The 24,754-nt window shown below is 35.1% G+C and overlaps 1 protein-coding gene across 2 annotated transcripts in view; it reads right to left on the bottom strand.

Annotated features, from left to right (window-relative positions):
* The window catches only part of FSTL5 (follistatin like 5), an 874,271-nt gene that overhangs the window by 412,456 nt on the left and 437,061 nt on the right, over positions 1-24,754 (bottom strand). For both annotated transcript variants that reach the window (XM_070474907.1, XM_070474908.1), the window contains exons 5-6: positions 18,196-18,392; positions 386-506 (exon numbers count right to left, since the gene is read on the bottom strand). In XM_070474907.1, coding sequence (XP_070331008.1) covers positions 386-506; positions 18,196-18,392 — 318 coding nt within the window. The remainder of the gene's footprint in view (positions 1-385; positions 507-18,195; positions 18,393-24,754) is intronic.

The raw sequence follows: 24,754 nt of genomic DNA, 5'->3' as shown, positions 1-24,754 counted from the left end.
ATCTATTAAACAACTTTAGTTTACCTATAAGGTAAAAGAGTCACTGTGTAAATAATTAAATTGTTTTTGATAAGCAATGACAAACAATGAAGTACTGTTCCTAGTCTAAAATAACCTGGGAAACAGCATTGTGGAATTAATATCTTAAACTAGAATCAACAAGAACTGATAGCAAGGGCTACTGAATATTTCTAGCTCTTTATTTTAGAATACTAAATCCCTTACCTCTTACATTCTTTTTAATAGAGCCAAACCCTTAAATTTTCTCAGTTGTATCACTTCTCTTAAGTAGCAGCTTGTACTTTGAGATCAGCAAACACATCATATTGGGTAATGAAACAGGAAAAAGAACAAAGAGGAATTACAGAATGAATCTTATACTCACGGAATGTTCTATAAAATTCTTCAAGAGCCAAGTGCTTGTCTGAGTTGAAATCATCATATTTCAGTAGATCATACAAAGTACAATCAGAAAGGTCCTTGCCAAGGTCTTCCTGTTTTATCACCTGAAAAGAAAATTAAAATCATGCAATTATATCAGTGTCTTAACATTTCTATAGGTAATTTAAGTCTACACTTGAGCAAAGAACTGAACTTACAGGAAACCTGGGTTTTCAGTTACTGAACATTTATTTCCAAGTGTTTCAATGACATAAAATTATAAATTTGACTTAGCTTATTTTGACACTCAGATAGATCCTTACAATTTAGCCTGAAAGTTCTAATACAAAAATCTCCCAGTAAGACCCAGAAAACTGAACATTAAAGGGGCATTTTTGTATTTTACTCATTTCCTTTGCTCCACTTATATTGACTCAAGGAGATACTTTACTTCTACACGAAAATTGCCTTCTAAGTCTCAGTGACCCATGTCAAAATGGAACAGCTCTTTCCCAACAAAAATAGTCAGTAGCTTGTTCCAACCTTCATCTTCCTATTATTTGTGAAAAATGAAGTTAGATTTTTTTTTCCCTCTTTTGTCTAACATCCTTCCCAGCTGGAAATGAAGCCATTTGGGATTCTGAATTAACTCCCTGGATCACAAAGGAGCTATTAAGACAAACTACTGTTTCCAGGAGCCAGTTAGAATTAATGCACCAATTGATGATGGAAATCTACCCAAGCACGGGTGAGAAAAATCGCCAAACTGCTTTTCTGCTCTGTGTTCTGTTCCATGGACTGTGGCAGTAGCTCTTAAGACTCTACTGATTTTGACTATAGCTTGTGTGGCAAAAGGGCTCCCCAAGATTTTTCAAACATTCCTTTTCCCCAGGTAGCTGCATGGCTGTGTCCAACAGTCTTTCATATTTGTCCACAGAGGGAGTGGTTCATATTGCTTGGAGGTTTGCTTCACAGTGTGAGTTTTGTTAAAGTTGGTGCAATAAGGAAACACAAGCTCTGAAGTCAGCCAGCTTTGGGTTTAGACCATGCCAAGGCCACTTAATAGCTCTATAATTTCTGGCAAGTCACTCAACCTTTTCTCACTAAGAAATTAATGATAGCAACCTCTACATCTCCTTGCTGGTGTGCAGATAATAAATGCAAATATACACATATATGCAAAGTTTTAGTCAAGTGCAAGACATATAGTATACACTCAGACATAATCATTTAATGCTACAAATAATGATATATATACAAATGTGCTTCTTATTATAATAATTCATTGGAGTTTTCCACACCAGCTTGTGGATGTTATGGTTACGTATAGTTTGAAAGATTGAGACTTTGTCATAACAATAACAGATTGGTGATAATGATGTCTCAAGAGCTATTTTTAACTATTTTATGGGAACACCCCTGTCTTAGAAGTTGCCATGCCTGCGTGAGGATGAGCTGTAGAGAAAAATCTGAGGATGGAGCTTAGGCTATGCGTCACGAGAAGCTCCTGCGCTGTCACCTGAGTGGTGACATGCAATGACAGTGTTTGCACCGCTAAATATAGCTTTCACAACATCATGTGCTCTCTATTCTTATTTGCTGTATTCAAATTTCATTGGCTAAGCTGGCATTTGCTGCCTTAGAGGAGGAAAAATGCAAGTGGCTTATCTGCTTTCCATATAAATAGATATGGTTGATAGTGAGTGGTAAAGCCCTTGGCTTTAGCACAGTCCAGCTGGAGGGATTAACGAAACTACTTAATGGCTGGAGCTATCTCTCCTATAAGCCTAATGGGAAAACAAATACTGCTTTCCTGTTTAGAAAGCAACCGAGCTCTCAGCCACTCTCCATCTGTTGTTTGTTAGATGATGAGGAAAGGCTTTTCCCGGGTGGCAGAGGGGCAGTGTTTTTGATCTTACCTCACTATGCTCTTTCTAAAGACCCGTGAGGCCAGCACCACAGTAATTTTTAGGATGCAGTGACTACAGAATCTGTCAGATCCTTTAGTATTATTTTTTTCTGGTTTTAATTCACATACTTCTTTGTGAAATGATGGAACAGAAAGTTGGGAGAGAAGCTTTCATCATTGTCTCATATTAATTTCTGTTCTAATATTTTATTCAAGGTAAATTGTGCATAAACCAAGAGAACAGATGTCTATCTTTTTCCTTAATAGTGGCTTTGGCATAAGACTAGCTTGCTTTTGATTTGATCTTGATTTGATCATGATGATACAACTCAAGCTGGATATGCTGTTTTAAGGAATGTGCTTTAGAAAAGTGCATGGTTCTGGCTAGTGAGCTATATATATGTATAACTCTGCTCAATGATATTTGGCCGTGCTATGATATAGGGGTTACATGATTCATCCCCTCATTCATCCATGTTTAATATACATTTTCCTCATTTATTCCATTTCTGTTCAATGAAATAGTCTACTTAAGACATACTTCCTGGTAAGCATGTTTCTCCTTTGTTTCTTGATGGGAGCTTTGGCATGGTCTGAGGTGTTTCAATGTGGGAATTATTACCTTGTGACCTTTTAACCATCATGGGAAAATTGCTTTAGATATTCTGAGTTCTGATAGCTTTAAAGAGCTGTGTGGTTGACTATTGAGAAGAAAATATAAAACAAGATAGAAGCAGTAATACATTAAGCACTCTGGCACTGGGAATCCAAACTTGTAGGACACTTATTTCATTTATTGTCTGGCTCTGGTTCTAAAACCTTTCCAGTCTAACCTCTTCAAAATGCATGTGTTACATATGACATAGAGACTACTGGCAAAGCCAGATTCACTGAACATACTGTCATTTAAAAATACATTTTCATTAGGATAAGTACATTATTTCTTTATACATAATGAAGTTAAGTGCAAGTCACTCAGTCATGTCTGACTATTTGTGACCCCATTGACTTTAGCCTGCCAGACTCCTTTGTCCATGGAATTCTCCAGGCAAGAACCCTGGAGTGGGTAGCTGTTCCCTTCTCCAGGGGATCTTCCCACCCAGGGATTGAACCCAGGTCTCCTGCATTACAGGTGAATTCTTTACCATCTGAGTCACCAGGGGAGCTCTTATATATAATGCTATTGCCCAATTAATAGGGTATTGTGTAGTGTAAATGTAACTTTTATACTCACTGAAAGTGAAAGTCGCTCAGACGTGACTGACTCTTTGAGACCCCATGGACTGTATAGTCCATGGAATTCTCCAGGCCAGAATACTGGAGTGGGTAGCCTTTCCCTTCTACAGGGGATCTTTCCAACCCAGGGATCGAACCCAGGTCTTCCACATTGCAAGTGGATTCTTTACTAGCTGAGCCACAAGGGAAGTCCAAGAATACTGGAGTGGGTAACCTATCCCTTCTCCAGGGCATATTCCTGACCCAGGAATTGAATCAGGGTCTCCTGCATTGCAGGCAGATTTTTACCAACTGAGCTATATACTCACTAGGAAATAAAAAATTATGTAACTTGCATTATTATAATATTCACTTGACTATAGTGGTCTGGAAGTGAAAATCACTCAGTCACATCCAACTCTTTGCATTCACATGGCCTCTAGAGTCCATGGAATTCTCCAGGCCAGAATACTGGAGTGGGAAGCCTCTCCTTTCTCTAGGGGATTTTCCCAACCCAGGGATGAAACTCAGGTCTCCCTCATTGCAGGCGGATTCTTTAACAGTTGAGCCACAAGGTAAGCCACAATGACTCTGAGAAATGCTTATAAAATATACAGTATCTCAGATGATCAACAAGAACTGGAAAGAGAAAAAAAAAAATGCCAGAGGCAGATGTAGAGGGTTGTCTCCTGCTGTGAGATATATTGGTATTAGATTTCTGGGGATAAGGCATGACTTGTAAATCCGAAGTTACTATATTAACTTTCATGCAAGAGATACAGTGCATGTGATTTCGATGGTCTCAAATCATGGTGATGAGACTATTTGTGTAGGAGGTAGGAAGACAGAGGAGTGAAATCTTCCAGTTTTGTTTCTTTTCCTTACTCTCTTTAGTGGAATAGGAGTGAAGGAGGAAACAGAACAGACTCCATCTTGGGCCGGACTGTGGACTTTGAGCTATATGCCCAGTATCTATGGAAACGACATACCAACTGGGAAGCCAGGCCCCTGGAAGGAAGAGCCCCAGGTCTCTCCATCACCTAAAAGAATACCCTAATTATCTGTGCAACTGAATAGAATAATAAATTCTATTACGCTTGTTGGAGAATGACCACAAGCCTATTGATAATTGTCCACTGTTAACTACCTAGGCTTAAGGCATATGAATCAAGGGTTAACTTTGAGTGTGTCTTTCTTTTTCCCTTGTTCAAACTAGTTTCAGGGAATTGGGGGTGTGGGTTTGGGCACCTACGCTTAGGGTATATAAGGTTTTCACAAAAACTGGTCAGGGTCCTTTGCTAAGAGGAGATTCTGCCTTGGGCCCACCAGTGTAATAAACTGCACTTCACTATCTGCATTGTCCTTCTGAGTGAGTTTGTTTCCCAGAATGCGTGGCTACAACAGGAGAAATGATGAACTGAAGAGAAATATACTCTTCACATTGCCAACTACAAATTCACACTTGCCATCTGCCTCTACTAGGATTAAAACTTGAGCCTCTGCACTTGCTGCTGACCTTTAACACCCCTTTAAAGGAATTCAGGGTGGAGATCAGGAATGAGGCACTCTGTGCTCTGGGCAAAACTGGCAGAACAGGTCTTCAGTTAGAGATTATTCAGGAGAAGATTTTATTAGCCCAATTCTTGAATCTCCTCCAATCTAGAAAAACACTAAAATCCTTCATGGTGATATCCCCACTTCATGACTCGCAGTAATCTTCATGAGACTAGTAGAGACCTTCTGAAAAACAACATGTGCTTGATTGCATGTCCTCCACCTTCACCAAAATCACATGTACTGTCCCTCCCCCTATTTTTTTGGACCAATTTCTGAGAGCTATGCTGTCTCCCAGTCTACAGTCTTCATTTTGCCCTAAATAAAACTTAACTAACATCTCTCAGGTTGTGCATATTTTTTTCCACTTGATAATACGTTCAAGTAACGTGAGCGCTCCTTCATCCTTTGCAAACTATTTTTCTCAAACTAATCATGAACGTGTCAGAATCACAAGGTCTTAGTACTGACTTAGAGCTCAGTGATCCTCTATTTTAAAGAAAACCCATCACATTTATGAAGTTGAGTAGAGGCAGATATATTCACTCCTTTACTTGACAAATGTGTAAATTACATCAAAGCCCAAGGCTCAGAAAATAAATATACTCCTGTGGTAACAATATGCATCTCCATGCATTGCCTTTAAATTTCTCCCACTATAATATATAGGTAGGATCTTTTATTACTTAGCTCTCCAGACAGCTTCTTGTATGCTTTCTTTCTTTCCTTCTTCCTCTTCCCCTTCCTTCATTCCTATTTCTTTCCTTTCTTTGCAACCACCAAATGCCAAAAATAGAGCTAAGGACTGGAGATAATTAGTAAGGAAGAAAAACACACTCTGCCCTTATGGAGTTAATATTCTAGAAAGGATGAGTGAGGACAAGTTATTAGAAAATTCTGGAAAAAAGATAATTATAGATTGCCAATCATGTTTTAAAAAATAACATAAAAGGACAGAGGATAAATAATTAACATTATACATTATAGCTGCTTAATCATATATAACTGATGCTACCCTGTGATAAATGTATTTAAAGAAAAGAATCACATGGTTATAATAACATCTTCTAAGTTATCTTTTAGGTTTTATAGCATGTCTAGCTAGTTAAAAGACATTTAAAAATCATTAGGGTCAATATTAATTTTTAAAGGCTAGCGAAATACAATATTAAATCATTGGTGGGATGAAACCTATTTTATTTTCAAGGCATACTGTATGGCTAACTGGGATTCTCTAAAGATGAGTACCAGCATTTTTAATGTACCTTGATATTCTAAAGGAAAGATGCTACAAATAATATGTTTAAAAACTAAATTTTGGTACATACATATAATGGAATATTACTCAGTTGTAAATAAAAGCAAATAATAGCACTTGCAGAAACATGGATAAATATAAAGATTTCCATACTGAGAGAAGTAAGTCAGAGAAAGACAAATGTTATATGATATCACTTATATGTGAAATCTTAAAAAAAAGAAAAGGTACAAACATATTTATCTACAAAACAGAAATAACAACCACTTGTAAAAGAATGAAACTAGAACACTTTCTAACACCATACACAAAAATAAACTCAAAATGGATTAAAGATCTAAATGTAAGACCAGAAACTATAAAACTCCTAGAGGAGAACATAGACAAAACACTCTCTGACATAAATCACAGCAGGATCCTCTATGACCCACCTCCCAGAATATTGGAAATAAAAGCAAAAATAAACAAATGGGACCTAATGAAACTTAAAAGCTTTTGCACAAAAAAGGAAACTATAAGCAAGGTGAAAAGACAAACTTCAGAATGGGAGAAAATAATAGCAAATGAAGAAACAGACAAAGGATTAATCTCAAAAATATACAAGCAACTCCTGCAGCTCAATTCCAGAAAAATAAATGACCTAATCAAAAAATGGGCCAAAGAACTAAACAGACTTTCCCCAAAGAAGACATACAGATGGCTAGCAAACACATGAAAAGATGCTCAACATCACTCATTATCAGAGAAATGCAAATCAAAACCACAATGAGGTACCATTACACGCCAGTCAGGATGGCTGCTATCCAAAAGTCTACAAGCAATAAATGCTGGAGAGGGTGTGGAGAAAAGGGAACCCTCTTACACTGTTGGTGGGAATGCAAATTAGTACAGCCACTATGGAGAACAGTGTGGAGATTCCTTAAAAAACTGGAAATAGAACTGCCATGTGACCCAGCAATCCTGCTGCTGGGCATACACATAGAGGAAATCAGAATTGAAAGAGACACGTGCACCCCAATATTCATCGCAGCACTGTTTATAATAGCCAGGACATGGAAGCAATCTAGATGCCCATCAGCAGATGAATGGATAAAAACTCTGTGGTACATATATACCATGGAATATTAGCCATTTAAAAGAACTCATTTGAATCAGTTCTAATGAGATGGATGAAACTGGAGCCCATTATACAGAGTGAAGTAAGCCAGAAAGATAAAGACCAATACAGTATACTAACACATATATATGGAATTTAGCAAGATGGTAATGATAACCGTATATGCAGGACAGAAAAAGAGACACAGATGTATAGAACAGACTTTTGGACTCTGTGGGAGAAGGCAGGGGTAGGATGATCTGAGAGAATAGCATTGAAACATATATGTTATCAAGTGTGAAACAGATCACCAGCCCAGGTTGGATGTATGAAACAAGTGCTCAGGGCTGGTACACTGGGAAGATCCAGAGGGATGGGATGGGGAGGGAGGTGGAAGGGGGGATCAGGATGGGGAACACATGTAAATTCATGGCTGATTCATGTCAATGTATGGTAAAAACCACTACAATAATGTAAAGTAATTAGCCTCCAACTAATAAAAATAAATGAAAAAAAAAAAGAAAAACAGAAATAGAGTTACAGATGTAGAAAGCAAACTTACAACTTTACCAGGGGTGTGGGGGAAAGAGGGACACGTTGGAAGATTTAGTTTAACATATCCTCATTACGAGAGCTTCCCTGCTAGCTCAGTCAGTAATGAAATTGCCTGCAATGCAAGAGACCTGGGTTCAATCCCTGGCTCAGGAAGATCCCTGAAAAAGCAAATGACAATCCACTCCAGTATTCTTGCCTGGAAATCCCAAGGACAGAAGAACCTGGTGGGCTACAGTCCATGGGGTCACAAAAGTCAGACATAACTTAGCAACTAAGCAACCACCACCACCATATACATTACTAGGGCATCCTAGGTGGCACTAGTGGTAAAGAACCTACCTGGCCGATGAGAAAGACATGGGTTTGATCTCTGGGTTGGGAAGATCCCCTAGAGGAGGGCATGGCAACCCACTCCAATATTCTTGCTTGGAGAACCCCATGGAGAGAGGAGCCTGGCAGGCTGCAGTCCATGGGGTTGCACTGAGTTGTACATGACTGAAATGACTTAGCACATATGCATACACATTTTATATATAAAATAGATAACTAATAAGGGCCTACTGTACAGCTCAGGGAACTCTACTCAATGCTCTGTAAAACCTAAATGGAGAAAAGTTATAGGTATAGATATAGATATAGATATATAACTGAATCACTTTGCTTTATGGCAGGAAATAACACAGCATTATAAATCAACTATACACCAATAAAAATTCAAACAAACAAGCAAAATAGCATGTTTTAAATTACTAATAATTCTCATTGTGGGTGAGGACATATTGCTATGGACATTCATAAAGATCAAACATGCTATGATATAAATTAAACATGGTGTTTTTTAAAGCACTACATTTTAGCTTTCAAGTTATTGTAGGAACAGCCTTAAAGAAAAACAAAATAGTATTTGAAACTAGTTACTATGGTTTCCAGATACAGCTGAAAGTATTGCTTTTTTAATTGTAGCAATGAGCTGCACCGAAACCAAAAATTATAGGTCTTAACTTTCTCTGTTAAATGCTAACCATTGTTGTTATTATTGTTATAAAATCCTTAGCTCTTGAAAGGTAATTCCCAGTTCTACTAGGATCTACATACTGGCATTGCCAATGCTGTTCTGAGTCCCAGTTTCTGATGCCTTATTTTGTATACCTGATGGGTTTGCAGGGTTTTTGAATAGGATTAATTACCATGGCATTCCCAGAGAGTTCCCACTTATCACCTCCTCTACCCACACAAGTGCTTGTTTGTTTGCATTTAGTTTGTTCCCACTAAAATAACACTTTATCTATGAGGCAAAACAATTTCTACCAATCTCATTGTAAATAAATATGTTGACTAGCCAGCAGAACGTTTTAAAAAATATTTAAATTTGTAATAGGCTTAACAACTCTCAAAATAAAGATTAACTAAGCATTCCCTAAGTAACAGTTCTAATAAGTTTTAAAGAAAATGAATATGTACAATGTCTGTAAAGACATCAGCATCATGCCTATCCTATTAGCTAAAAATATCTAGTGTTATTTATTCCTTTTTTATTTAATTTTGGAAATGTATTAACACTTGGTAGTCATTGAGCAAATGGCTTTCTAAGTCAAATGTACATATAACATAATAATCTAAATCCTGAGAACAAGTAGCTCTTCTTATTAGTTTAATAAACAGTTGGCATGCATGCACATTAGGGAAATATTTCATTCTAATAGGTATTCCTAATGTGAATCAGCTTGTTAAGATGACAGAATCTAAATGAAGAAAAAAGCTAAATCAATATACTCAATACAGCTGCTTATTTAAACTCAGAATCACAAGGGAATAATTTGGCTTACTTAAATTTCATGGGTGGTTATTTTATGAAATGAGGAGAAGGCTGGGGGACATTCTTTCCAAGCTGTTAGCACCATTTGCCTTTAAGAGCACTGTGATGGCTGTTCTTCAATTAAACCTGGAGAATTTTAGGCTAAGGAGGCTCTAATGCCTTGGTGCAAAGGTAATCCAGCCAGTAATCCAGCCAAAAGCTAAGCCTATAAATGCCTCAAGGTTATGAAATCAAAACCTATCACAAACCTATCACAAACAACTATGCTTTAATCTGTAGGCAATCAGGACCTTCCTTACTTTGTTTCCATCTTCTCTTTGCAAAAGCTTTCCTAGCTCCCCTCCATAGAGGGCTTCTAGCTACTTCTGGTTTAGCACTGCCAGATTTGAGTGGATTTCTGCTCAAACAAGCTCTTAATATCTTAATGTTAAGTATTAAAAATTAAGTATCAGTTTCTCTTTTAACATTGCTAACAAATTCAAGGGTGCCATTCTATTGAGTGAAGTCTGCCTATATATTTCCTCATCTTATCCTGAGGAGCAAATAGTTGGGACTATGATGCAAGAAGTAGTTGTTCTTTCTCTAAGGGACACTTTATTCACCCTGGTTTACCTCTGTGACCCTGTGAAATCCATCTTCTCATATTGCTCATTTTCCAATCTGCAGCAATCTCCTTTCCTTTCCAACTCAAAGGCATCATAGTACCCTCTGGAAATCCTGTTCTGATCAGAAAATTTTCTTTGCCTTATGCTTCTTATGAAAACATGTTCTTCACCACATTGACTTTAAGAAAATCTGATTACTCCTTAATAAAACCATTTGTCCAATACACATAACAATTGAAAGTTAATTTTTCTCTTACATCTGTTCTACCTCAATGGAAGGAAGATCGTCAATAGCTAAATGGTTCTGTACTGGCACATCTGGATTATTTTTTTCCCAAATAAGTTTTCTTTCATTAAACAGAAAATATAGATAGGTAGGTAGGTAGATAGATAGGTAGATAGATAGATAGAAGGTGGATGGAGGGATGATAGAAACTATTCCTTTGAATGTCAGGTCATTCAGCTAGGTAATTCTTTCCTCCTCTGTCCCCATTTTACACCAATGTATTTACCTCTTGATTCACAATGTTTCTGTCTACCTAAACTCTTTATCAATGTCCCTAGCAACTTAAAAAGGCATATGAATAAACCACCAGGAAGATTTCTATGATTCTTTTCATAACTACTGATTATTAATCTTCTCTCTTCTGAAGACCTTTTCTTACATGTCAGCCTTCCAAGAGGAATGTGATCATATCTTAGGTTACTTCATCCTGGAATCTTTAATTCAAGCCTTACAGGTCTGTTTTAGAAATAACAAATGTCCTTAAACCCATAAATGCATTACTATGTTGCCAAGTGCCTGATCACACTTGTCACATACACAATACCAGGGAAACCCTCTCTTTATGTTTTAAATAAAGATACTTTATATTTGTTAAAACTTTTGCAATGAGTTATTATCCTATGACACATGCAAATTTAGAGCATATTTCTACAAATTTTTACTGAAGCAAACATTAATTAGAATCAGATTTCAGAGAGCACTGAATTCTTACTGTTGGAGAAGACAATTTAAGAGAAGGAAGAGATACAAATGATAGAGATGAACCTCAGACAGTTGTCTAGATTTACACAGTGGAACTGAGAACAACAAACGAGGTTTCACACCTCATCAGCCTGATCTTCAGGAAGAGCCAGACCATTTGATTTGCTTTATTATACAGAACTAAAGTGAAAGAGGAAAGTGAAGAAGTTGGCTTAAAACTCAATATTCAGAAAATTAAGATCATGGCATCTGGTTCCATCACTTCATGGCAAATAAATAGGGAAACAATGGAAACAGTGACAGACTATTTTTTTTTATTGCAGGGGGGGCTCCAAAATCACTGTACATGGTGACTGCAGCTATGAAATTAAAAGATGCTTGCTCCTTGGAAGAAAAGTTATGACCAACCTAGACAGCTTAATAAAAAGCAGAGCCATTACTTTGCCAAAAAGAGTCCATCTAGTCAAATCTATGGTTTTCCCAGTAGTCATGTATGGATGTGAAAGTTGGAATATAAAGAAAGCTGAGCACCGAAGAATTGATGCTTTTGAACTGTGGTGTTGGAGAAGACTCTTGAGAGTCCTTTGGACTGCAAGGAGATCCAACCAGTCCATCCTAAAGGAAATCAATCCTGAATATTCATTGGAAGGACTGATGCTGAAGGTGAAATTCCAATACTTTGGCTACCTGATGCAAAGAACTGACTCACTGGAAAAGACCCTGATGCTGGGAATGATTGGAGGTGGGAGAAGGAGGGGACAACAGAGAATGAGATGGTTGGATGGCATCAAGGACTGGATGGACACGAGTTTGAGCAAGCTCCAGGAGTTGGTGATGGACAGGGAAGCCTGGTGTGCTGCAGTCCATGGGGTCACAAGAGTCATACATGACTGAGTGACTGAACTGAACTGAACATAAAACTGGCTACGGGTCAAGACCATTCAGTTCTACAACCTCATTCTGAATAGGATCCAGGCAATTTAGCACAGATTCAAGAAAGATATTAGGGCCACTCAGAACAAAATAAACTAAAAGCACCCATTTGTTTTTAGTTGCTAAATCGTGTCCAACTCTTGTGACCTCAAGGATTATAGCCACCAGATTCCTTGTCCATGAAATTTCCCAGGCAAGAATACCGGAGTGGATTGCCACTACATTCTCCAAGGGATCTTCCCAACTTCAAATCGAACCCATGTTCCCTCCATTGGCAGGCAGATTCTTTACCACTGAGCCACTAGAGAATCCCCAAGTGCCCATTTACCTGTTGTTAATATATGGATGTGATACATATTAAAACAAAAGTTCTCAAAAAAACACTTAAAATGTGATTGACATATTACCTTTGTCATAGAGTAATTAAGACACATATATGGGAGAGAAGACAGTGATACTCTGTTCTATTTCTCTAAAAAAGCAAATTTGATCAAAACTCCAATCTCCCCCATCATCCAATCCCACATATTCGGGGAGACAAAAGTCCTCATCATGGGGTGTAAATAGATCTGACACACACTTGAGGAAAGAGAGTGATATGAGATTTCCCCTCTCTGTGAGGGGTATAAAAAAACACAGCAGAAGACTGAGCACGGGGATTTCATGTAGCTAGGCTCAGGGACTGAAATGTGTTTCCCCAGAGGAAAAAATGTGCTAGATATTGGTTTTTGATGTTGGCATTGTTATTTTCTATAACTTGCCATTAGTTGTTTTTTTTTCCCTTAAAGAGGCAGATAGATGTTGGCAACTACTGATTGTGATGTCTCAGGTTACACAGATTTAGGGGGAGAATCTAAATAAAACAGACCATATTGTTTGGCATGATAAGGCATTTGAAGCCCCAGGGAAACTTAAAAAATTGAAACCGAGAAACAGACTTGGGTCCTGCATCTGTGGTGTAGGGAATGCAAGGCATGCTCTGGACAGAGCACAAGGAAAGGAAAAGTGTACAAAGTGATCCTTCTAAACTGGATTTCAAACTGCGATTTTTGTAATATGTGGTATAATCTCATCTTCTACCACCCTTACACATCTTCAGTCATTCAGCCAACACACATTGCTTTTTGCAAATGGATTGTGTATGTGTGTGAGTGTGTGTGTTTAGCTCAAAGAGAAGTGCAAAGGAGCTGACAGACATCTGGATTGTAGTAATGTGATAGTATTAATAGTATTATTACAATTGCTACTACTATTATCATTAGTTACTATACCAATTGAGGATCTACATATTTTTAAAATATTTAAATTGCACAATATAGTCAAGTAAAGCATATTATTTGTTTAATAATATATCTAGGGATGCCTTACTGAAAATGTTGCTGTCAATTATTTCTTATAACTTGCTATTATGGGCAGGAAAAAATTGCACAAAAATAGATATTTTGTAGTTTGACAAGTAAAGATATTTTGCTATAACATATACCAGCATCTTGAAATATATACTTGATATTTATTTTAAGTTTAGTTCAATTTAACATTATATCTGTAAAGATGAGACACTATATACTCTGGGGAAAATGCTCAATACCACAGTGGTTGCAGAATAATGACATGTACTTGTCTCTAGGCTAACACACAGGATTTAACAGCATTCATGCTAGCTACATGAGACAAGTATGTGAGTACCTCAAATGAGATGAACAGAATAAAATATATAAAATAAGACAAAATAAATTATGAGACACAATAAAATGAAATTTCTTTAAAAAATACTGCAATTCATTTTTTCCTAATTTCTTGAAATAACCAAATTATTTTTATTCCTTTTCAAAAAACATTTTTCATTGTAAAAGTTGGCATTAAAATGTTGTATATTTAATAATGTGGATATAGATTTTTGGGTTACGATGGCTGATTTGTTCTTACCTATCAGGAAATTGTAAATATTTAAAATGCACAGAATGACCTGGATGGAAATATTGATCAGTTGTTCATCCACTAACTCAAGCATGTGTGCCCTCTTTATTTCCATTATCATCCACCATATCCACAGGAAAGCTGGGTTTGAAATATAATTATAACTAATAATTTCATCATGTTGCTTCTATTGCATGAGTTATGATTCTTAGAAGGCTACATTTCCAAAATAATATTAATATCACATTCAATTTGCATATTTTGTATTATTATCTTTCCCAATATGTAGACAAGGCAATTGGGACACAGAAAGCTTGACTCACTTGCCAAAGACTGCATGGTGTCAAGTAGAGGAGATGAAATTTGATCCCAAATTCTGTAATTAAAGTTTTTAGTCACTACACTATGATCATAAAAATGATAATTTTTTAAAGAAATCCTAGGACTTCATCAGTACAGGACATGCACTCCTTTGCTACTTAAAATATCCTCCCATGATCTTTTAAATGAATATCCCATCATAACATTTACTGACTTCTGTTATTACCTGTTTTAACTCTTCCAGACCTTCGATTGTTAAGGACGAATCTACCCATGTTCTCACATCAATTTTTATCAACTTCATAAAACATGATTCTTTTGAAAGTATAAAGTTTCAGTTTTGATAAATTTGAATTTATAGTTGGATATTTTCAATATACAAAAACCAGACTCAGATACTAAGTATGTGGTAACAAGTATTCATGTCAAGCTAGAGTGGTGAAGAGTTGGGTCAAATGAGATCTAGGTTTATACCTTGTCATCTGACACTAGCAAGTACTTTCTTATTATTACAAGTTGCTGTGATTTTATGGGTCTCACCCCCTTCAGCTATTATTTTTTATCTTCTCTCAAATGAAATTAGTTTCTAATTTCCTGTAAGAGAAGCTTTGTGGTGGTGGAAGTCACTTAGTCAAGCCTGACTCTTTGAGACCCCATGGGACAGTAGCCTGCCAGCTGCCTCTGTCCATGGGATTTCCCAGTCAACAATACTGGAGTGGGTTGCCATTTTCTTCTCCAGGGGATCTTCCCGGCCCAGGGATTGAACCTGGGCCTCCTGCATTGTAAGCAGATTCTTTACCATCTGAGCTACCAAGGAAACCCAAGAGAAGCTTTAAAATATATATATTCATGATTTGGCGTAAGAACAGAACATGTGCAGCAAGCATTAATGCTGCATTTATAAAACCTCAAAGTCAAATCATGTTCTTTAATTTTACTTGCAGTGTCTTAGAGTTATATGTTACATATCTATTAAACATAGTTTGTAAATTATTAATAGAACCATTAAGATTATTTCCCTTTTTATTCCATTAATTTAAATCTTTTTGAAACTTGATATTAAATGATGATGTTACATGTTTCCAAGTTGATTTTTAAAGTCATATATATCATTGACTATCATATTATAATATTTGGAATACAAGTTCTTCTAAAGCAACTGTAACCTAAAGAGACAAGTCAAAAACAGTGTTTGTACTATAACTAGCTAGAAATGTGTTATATCCTTTCCACAGTGGCTGTTAGTTGATTGCTGATGGAGGAGATGTTACCATTTCCACTCTATAAAGCTGAAGGAAAGACTGACTTATGTGGGATGTGTGCAGAGGAGTCAGTAAATATTACCTTCCCGGATCCTTCTTTGTGTGTACCTCATGTTTGACCAATGTGTAAGTGGGATTCTAAAGATCATTTCTGCATGACAACTTTCAGATGAATTGAGAGGACACTTTGCAGATGTAAATGAAGTCTGGATCAAAATAATAATAATAATAACAAAAAAAAACTAAACTCTGTACCAGATGACTTTATTATGGATTGGTATGTGCCCTCTCCAAAGATATGTTAAAGCCTTAACATGAGGACACCAGAATTTAAACTTTTTTTGGAAATAGAGTAATTTCCATGTAATTAGATGATGTTAGATGAAGTCCTGCTAGAGCAGGGAGGACCCTTAATCCAATTTGACTGGTATCCTTTGAAGAAGAGACAAGATGACATGAAGACAGTACACAGAGAATAGCTTTGTGACTTTAGAGGCAGAGACTTGAGTGATGCGCTAAAAGCCAAGGAATACCTGGTGCTACCTGAAGCCGAAGAAGAGAAGAAAAGACTCCTCCAAGAAGCTTCTCTTCTATGGGAACATGGCCTTGTCAACACCTCAATCTCAGATGCTGAGCTTCCAGAACTGAGAGAGAGGTTGTCTGAGCCACAAAATTTGCTGTACTTTGTTACTGCTACTTTAGGAAGTTAATATAAACTTGGATGTAGTAGAAACTTAAAACAACTACAAGTGAGTGCTTTCAATACCATTTTCCAGTGATGATTAGTTTTTCCATTTGGACTCAGATGTGGATCTTATAATAGCTAGATTTGGTCAAAGTATGTGTCATATCCAACCAGTGGTTACAGTAGTGCACGCATGTTAATAGGGAGTAAAAATATTATAAAATAAAAAAGTAAGATGCAAAACCAAAAACACTATATTTGACTATGTCAGGCACACAAAGATCAAGGTGACATGCTTTAGTTATAATTCATTTAATTGAATTGCCTAGTCATCTCTGGTTATTACCAGAAATTTAAAGTTCTAAAGAATTTCATTTGTGAAAAACAAATTATGAGTTATATATACCAAAATAGATATCTGAATTAAAAGTTTATTAACTTTACCCTAAAATTTCAGTTTCATTCCTTGAATTCCAGTACTTAGGACTTATAACTGTTCTATAAAAACAAGCTGGATTAAAGAAGACAATGAAAATGATATATATTTTAATTAACTGAAATAGACAAGTCAGTTGGCTCAGAAGGTCACTTTGATAATGATGCCTCTAAGTTACATTATCCCAAAGCTTGAATGCTTGCAAAATAAAACTGAATTCCACATTGTTGATTTTTTTAAAATAAGCCATTAAATTAACTATGAAATATGATTGGCATATTTGTGTAAATAGACAATTGAATTTTTTTAAAATTATTTTCACTGTTAAGCACAGAAGCAAAATCTACCTAAGATCCACAACAGGAATTATCAGGCAGTCAGCAGCATTCCTCAGAGCTAATACCAATTTCCTAGTCATCCTGGATAGGCTTCTCTCCCTTTATCCCTAAAAACCTATATGTATATTTACAGCAAATATGTTTTTTTGTTCCTTATTTTACATTTCCACCACTATCAACAACTAGTTTAGGTTCTTAAATGTGGGTATTTCACTTTCTTTCAGAGTAGTTTATCAGTGTCAGTAACACACACATAAAAATATTTCCATTTTTTCACACATATGACTGCTCACAAAAAAAAATTTTGTGTATTAAAATATTCATTTAACAAATTTTATGTATGAACCATTTTGGTGACAATTTTCAAAGACATGAAGTTTAATAATATAGACATAATATTAAAACTAGATTTAATATAGTTGATCTTTGATTATTGAAAAAGTACTAAATAGATCAACAATTTAGTACTTTCTTAAATCACTTATTTACATTATGTTATAGATGTATTCAATTGCTTTTCAATAATGTCCTTGAATACTAGACAAGCAAGCTTCCATAAGAAAATTAAGAAAATTACAAAAGCTCCAGAACATGTCTGGTGATATTTTATAAATTCAATAAGATAGAGAACTGGCAATTCCTTACGGCAATTAAGGAATAGAAACCTGTCAAAAGTAGATGCCTCTTTTAAATTTTGTAACATCATATAAGGATCTTGTATGATGTTACTTGAAATTAACAAATTACATTTGTTACTTGAAATTCATACTGCTGATAAAGTAGTCAAATATTTCTCTTAAAATCTTTTATGCCTACAGTCAAACAATATGAATAAATATATTTTTATCAACATAGTAAAAACTCACACAAATGTAAATATATTGAATATGTTATACTTAAATAAGCTTGTTAATCATTAATCATACCTGAGTTAGTTCATTAATATCTACAAGTCCATTACTGTCGGCATCAAAATATTTAAACATTTGATCCACCAGCAACTTCTTCCGAAATACGTCATCACCATTAGGGTTTTCATTGTCTTGTGTAATGTATTTTTGATTTTGTAAATCTAAAAGCATACTTTTCATCTTGCTGTATTCAATGGCCTTGCAGTTATCTCCTGTAACAAAAGAACTAAGTTATTTTCAAAGCAATATTATTAAAAGGAATCATTTATTTTATTAATGCTCAAAGTTGATATCTAGCAGATAACATATTTTGTATATAATATTTATGCTTCTACTTTGCATACTACATAAGGAGAAAAGAATGGGCTATTAACATGAGAGGATAAAAATTTTAATTGCTATCAAATCTAAAAACACAACATGTACTATGTGTTTTCTCAATGCCAAAGTCATCAGTTCTATAATGGACACAGAAAAAAAGATAACTTCAATTGGTTCCAAGGCTTAAATACATCATCTTCGTTTAACTCCTCATTACACATGATTATAGTGATAATTTCAGAGATTTTGAACCTGAGGTTTAGGGAGAGGAAATGACTTACCCAAGGGTAAGCTTAGATTGTGTTGAATTTTGAACTTAAACTCATGTATGTCTAGTTTCAAACTAGCATAGCAAGTTTCTAATTGGAAATGCATCTTTTTTACATTTAGATTTATTTTGAAGAATTTTGTGTGTATGTATTTGCAATTTTTTTAATCATGCTAAACTCATATTTGCTTTCTTCTGAAAGTCTATTTTTCTGATATTTATCTATCTCTCTTTTAAGAGCACTTGGTGAATAATATGATCTATGTTTGCATTTTGTATCTTGAAGTTTTAACCTTGCAACTATCATTTCCACAACTAAAGTATGAGTTTATTGAAGTAATAATGCATTACAGTATTCAATATCTTCCAAAAAATTGCCCGAATACTGGGGACTTCACATTCAATGAAAGTCCTTGTTGGCTTATATTTTCAAAAATAACTGCAATTACTCTATCTTGAGCTTTCCAGGTGATGTTAGTGGTAAAGAACCTGCCTACCAATGCTGGAGACATAAGAGACACAGCTTTGATCCCTTAGTCGGGAAGATCCTATGGTCAGAAGAGCCTGGCAGGCCATGGTCCATAGGGTCACAAAGAGTTGAACACAACTGAAATGACAGCACTTATGCACACACTCTACTCTCTTGACATAATTATTTCACAAGAATTTTTCTTACAGAAATATGCATGCTGATGTCTTCATAAATAACACTTGAAATGAATGTATGTTGATAATAAACGTGATATAAAATATAGACACAAAATGCAGTATATAATGTAATTTATAAATGAAAAAGAAGGTGTTATATTAGCTAAGAACTTTTACAATATATCTTTAAAGGAAAAAACCTAACTTTATAATTGTGGTTCATTTTGACAATTAGGCTGTGGCAGAATCTACAATTTTAAAGATTTCTAAATATTTAAATATATATATCTGAGAAGCATGGGGTTAAAAAGCAATGTTTGAATTCTCATTCTCTTCCCAGACAAGATGGAAAACAATCTTTCAGAGAGATGAGATCTTATTTTTCAAAGACATTGAAATGACTTCTGTTGTTCAGCAATTTTAGTGTTTAACAATCCTGTCAATAACTTCTTTTCTATAGCAAGATGTAAACTTTGTGCCACAGATTAAGTCAATTTTGCATCATTCTAGTCTCAGTAAAGAATAATAATTAGAATAGTTTTCATAAAAGCACAGAAATCTCTGACAAAAGAGATAAGTAATCAAGTACAGAGGGACAGGTAGCAATTTTGGTGTCTGTGAAAGCTGCCTAAGAGAAGCCTTCAAATATACGTGCCCATGTGTGTGTCAGGAAGAGGGAGAAACTGATCAAAGAAGGGAAAAAGAATAAACCATTCCAAAGCCCTCCCTGGATTTCTGTATTTGACCATGGACCTTCCTATCATTTCATTTAACTGATGGGAAGAAGGATGGAATTTGGGGGAGCTCCCCTGGGTCCATTGTTATAAACAGATGAGAACATGGGAAATAGAATTTAAATACTGAACACATTCTAATTAATATTTGAAATTTGGGGTTTTGTTGTTTTGTTTAGTTGCTATTGAGATACAATTTGGGGTTGTTACACTCTAATTTTGATCAAATCAAGGAATACAATCATCATGTTCTTCATGAATGCTTTCATTTCCCAAATTGTAAATTCCCCAGTAAGCCCAGGGTTTAAGTTGTTTGCTGACAATCCAAAGCTAACAAAAATAAAGCATTATAATTAAGGCATTCATATTCCACTGAAATGTACAATGGAAAATGAAAGTGTCAGTCGCTTAGTCATGTCAGACTTGTTGTGACCCCATGGACTGTAGCCCACTGGGCTCCTCTGTCCATGAGATTCTCCAGGCAAAAATACTGGAGTGGGTTGCCATTTCCCTTCTGACGGGATCTTCCTGAACCAGGGGTCAAACCCGCGCATTCTGCATGTACAATAAACAACCATAAAATTATGGAAAATTTTGTAGAATTTAGATATTTTAAGTAATCTCTGTCACAGGTCTTTGTTAGTAATAGAAACATTTATTATGAATAATAAATTACATGTAATGCAGACTTTCTATGTGCCGGGAACTTTATATATATATGTAATTATTTAACTCTCATAACAATTCAACATGAAGGACCTTATAATTACCATGATTTTACAGATAAAGAAGAATTAAAAGCACAGAGAGATTAAGTAACTTGTTCAAAGTTACAAAGCTAGAGAGGAGCTCAGTGACTTTTACACTCAGGCAATATCTAATATCTTTTCTAGCCTTTATTCTCTACTTTTTTCATCTTCAGAACTGAGTTTTAAAATGAACTTATACATGGTTTCAGCAAATTTGTCAAAGGATTATTTGAAAAATGAAAGGCAAATATAACAATAAGCTTCAGGCAAAATTACTGCTTAAATTACAGGTAGAGAAAAAAAGAACTTTCAAAGGGAGAGAGAAAGGAAAAAAAAAAAGGAGTACCTGAGAAATAGCAGGAAAACTATAAGAAAGTCCTGAAGAAGAAGAAAAAGGGAAAAGGGCTTTTCAAGAAAGGATGTGATGAAATGCTAAACATTTCAGAGTTAAAAAAAAAAAAAGGAATAAAACATTCCTATTAGATTACTTAACTTGGAGATAGCTTGTAACTTTAAAGGAACATTTTAATGAATAAGTGAAAATTTTCTATTATAATAGGCTAAAAGGAATAAAAGCAAAATAATGATTTGAAAATATCAAATGTTTGTTTTCAATCACCCAGTCGTGTCCAACTCTTTACGACCCCATGGACTGCAGCAAGCCAGACCCCTCTGTCCCTCACCATCTGCCAAAGTTTGCCAAGTTCATGTCCATTGCATCAGCGATGCTATCCAGCCATGTCATCCTCTAACACCCTCTTCTCCTTCTGCCCTGAATCTTTCCCAGCATCAGGGACTTTTGGTATTAAATCTTTACCACTTTTTAAATGATCATCAATGTGAAAAAAAGAAGTAGCATTATTAATGAAACACAAGCTATTTAGAGACAAACATCAATGTATATTAATATATCATGGCCTCATTCAAGAATAACTTCAGGAAGGAAGCCAGCTCATTGATTCCTTTGTTTTGGTAAGAGTCATTTCTCAATACTTAATCAACCAGTGGGGTTAGGTTGGTATAGTGAAGGAAAAGAAATGCTCTTCTGGAGTTACTTTCTGCTCCCGGAGACCAGTAAGAGGTCTGCTCTGCTGCTGTCCCTGTTCTAGACACTGAGGACAAGATGAATGAGGTCCCCAGCTGGTGGTGCCTATCCACCATCTTCCTTCTTGTGAACGCAGTGATGCCAGGGCTGTGCTGACTCTGGACTGAGTCATTCTAGGGCACTTAAAATCCATCTGGCCTTGTGGGGCATAGAAGGAGGTGGAATCTCTGACTTTCTCTCCCCCTCTTTTCTCATTTAAACAATAGATTCATAATTTTACTCCAACTAAATTATTTTGTGAACAAAATCATGATTGATAATACCACATGCCCCAAACATACATATTAATCCTATATTATCATTATGTGCACAAATTCTCACATGCTTTGATTTTTTGTAAGTTAATTTGTAAATTAATTATTGGAGTGTGGTTGACTTACAATGTTGTATTATTAATAGCATCTGCTGTAAAGCAAAGTGAATCAATTTTTTTGTATGTATAATCCACTCTTTTCTTAGATTATTTTCCCATGTAAGCCATTACTGAGTATTGAGCAGAGTTTCCTATGCTACACAATAGGTCCTAATTGGTTATCTATTATATAAATAGTGTGTATACATCAATCCCAATCTCACAATTTACCCTTCCCCTACTTTCCCCTTGGTAGCCATAAGTTGTTGTTTTTTTTTTTTTTCTACATCTGTGACTCTATGCTTTATAAATATGTTCCTTTATACTATTTATTTTAGATTCCACATATAAGCTATATTACATGATATTTGTCTTTCTCTCTCTGACTCTCTCACTTTCAAATGGGTTCACCTGGGTATTGGCAGTGCTTCTCCATGACCTGTGGAACCAAGGACAGTTATATTTTATATATCTGATAGTACAGTCATCAGTTTTGAGTACATGGTAAGTGCTCAAAATTACAGATTCTACCAATTATGCTTAATGCTAGTTTTTCAAAAGTTATAATTTGTTCTTAACTCTTTGAAGTTACCCTTTTATCCTTCCTCCCCATCCACCAGTAAAACATACTAATTACTTTTAACATAGAAATACTGAAATCTAAGTATATAATATTGCTTGCCTCTTTTAGCATTTCTAGTTTGAAATTGATTAATTCTAATTAAAGTTGAAATCTTAGAAATTAAAGAAGAAGATATTAAATATTCTATTATAGTATCAATTCTATTCATGTATTAGTTTGCCTACAGGAAATGTAGTTTCCTCAATCTATTAAATAATCACTAATAGAAACTTTTAAAGCTTTTTAATATGCAAACATATTTAAATTTATATAAAATATTTCTCAGAAAAATACTTTGCATTTATGACATAAGGAAGGTACCAAAGCTTTAGTATGGTGATTTAATATGCAGCTGTGAATCAAATTTAACATGGAAAACTATATATACTTAAATGAATTGTAAATTGTTAAACTGTGTTTGATGGAATTAAAATTATCTTGGTTAAAAGTAGTCTGAACAAAATAAAAAAAAATAAAAGTAATAAAAAAAAAACCAACCTTTAACCTAAATGGAGCTTCTACTAAAATGTGAAAAAATAAGGGTGTAAATTGTTTTGTATCACATACACTTTACTGAAATGTCCTTACCTAAAATGTTTACAGTTACATATAAGATTAACATAAAACTACTATGCTTCAAATGCTAATAATTCTGGAAATTTACTAATGCAAATACACATATATATACCACTTCACAACTTTGTACATTTAAAGGGCCATGATTTTCTCATAGCTAAGGAATTTTTAAAAACAATCTACCTTCTCTTTCAGAGCAGTTTCCTATTCAGGAAAAAATTGAGCAGAGAGTACAGAGTGTACATCCAGTACACTGTCTGGATGTACCACAGTATATTTATTCATGTACCTACTGAAGGACATCTTGTTACTTTCAAGTTTTGGTAATTTGAATAAAACTGCTGTAAACATCTTTGCCTAAGTATCCGGGTATAGTTAAATTTTCAAATCCGTAGGTTACATCCTAAGGAGCATGATTACTGAACTGTATATAAGATTTTGATTAGTTTGTTTAAAAAAAAAAAGAAAGAAAGAAAATTGCCACAATTTTTTTTCCAAAGTAGCTTATACCATTTTGCATTCTCATCAGCAACGCATGAGAGCTCCTTTTGCTCCACACCTTCACCGACAGGAGGTGCTGTCAGTGTTTTGGACTTCATCATTCTGATAGGAGTATAGTGGCATCTCATTGTTTCACAGGGAATCTTGAGTGAATGAAAGACTATATTTTACAAGAGACATTAGTCCCATTGCCTTTCCCCTGCTCTCTACACAGACATAATATAATTTGACTTAATTTATATCTCCTTAAATACCATTGATTTGTTAAATAGAAATGATTAGAAACATAATTAATTAATTGATATTCTTACTGATTAATTTTGGGAATTAATATTATTAGAAATAAAAGGAAAGTATGGTGAGTTAAATATTCATTCTCCAATCACATTTTTCTTTATGATGTAACTTTTGTCAATTATACACCACGCTGTCATTGTCAACTGTCTACATCTAATACATTTAATAGAGCAGTTTTAAAATGGGGTTTGATTTTCCAGCTTGGCAAATGTTAATATATATTAGAATTTCAGTAACGGTGCTCTAGTAACCAAGTCACTTTGCTCTGTTTACCCTGAAAGAATATTAATTAAAATGACTTTGAGGGATGAGATTAGGTATCCTAGACTCTGTTTTCAATTATATTCATTAAATGGGACACACTTTGGAGCAAGTAGGCAATTTAGCTCTTACTATCCCCA

Source organism: Odocoileus virginianus, chromosome 12 (genome assembly GCF_023699985.2).
Source record: "Odocoileus virginianus isolate 20LAN1187 ecotype Illinois chromosome 12, Ovbor_1.2, whole genome shotgun sequence".
NCBI lineage: Eukaryota > Metazoa > Chordata > Mammalia > Artiodactyla > Cervidae > Odocoileus > Odocoileus virginianus.
This window is presented reverse-complemented; position numbering and strand designations above follow the sequence as displayed.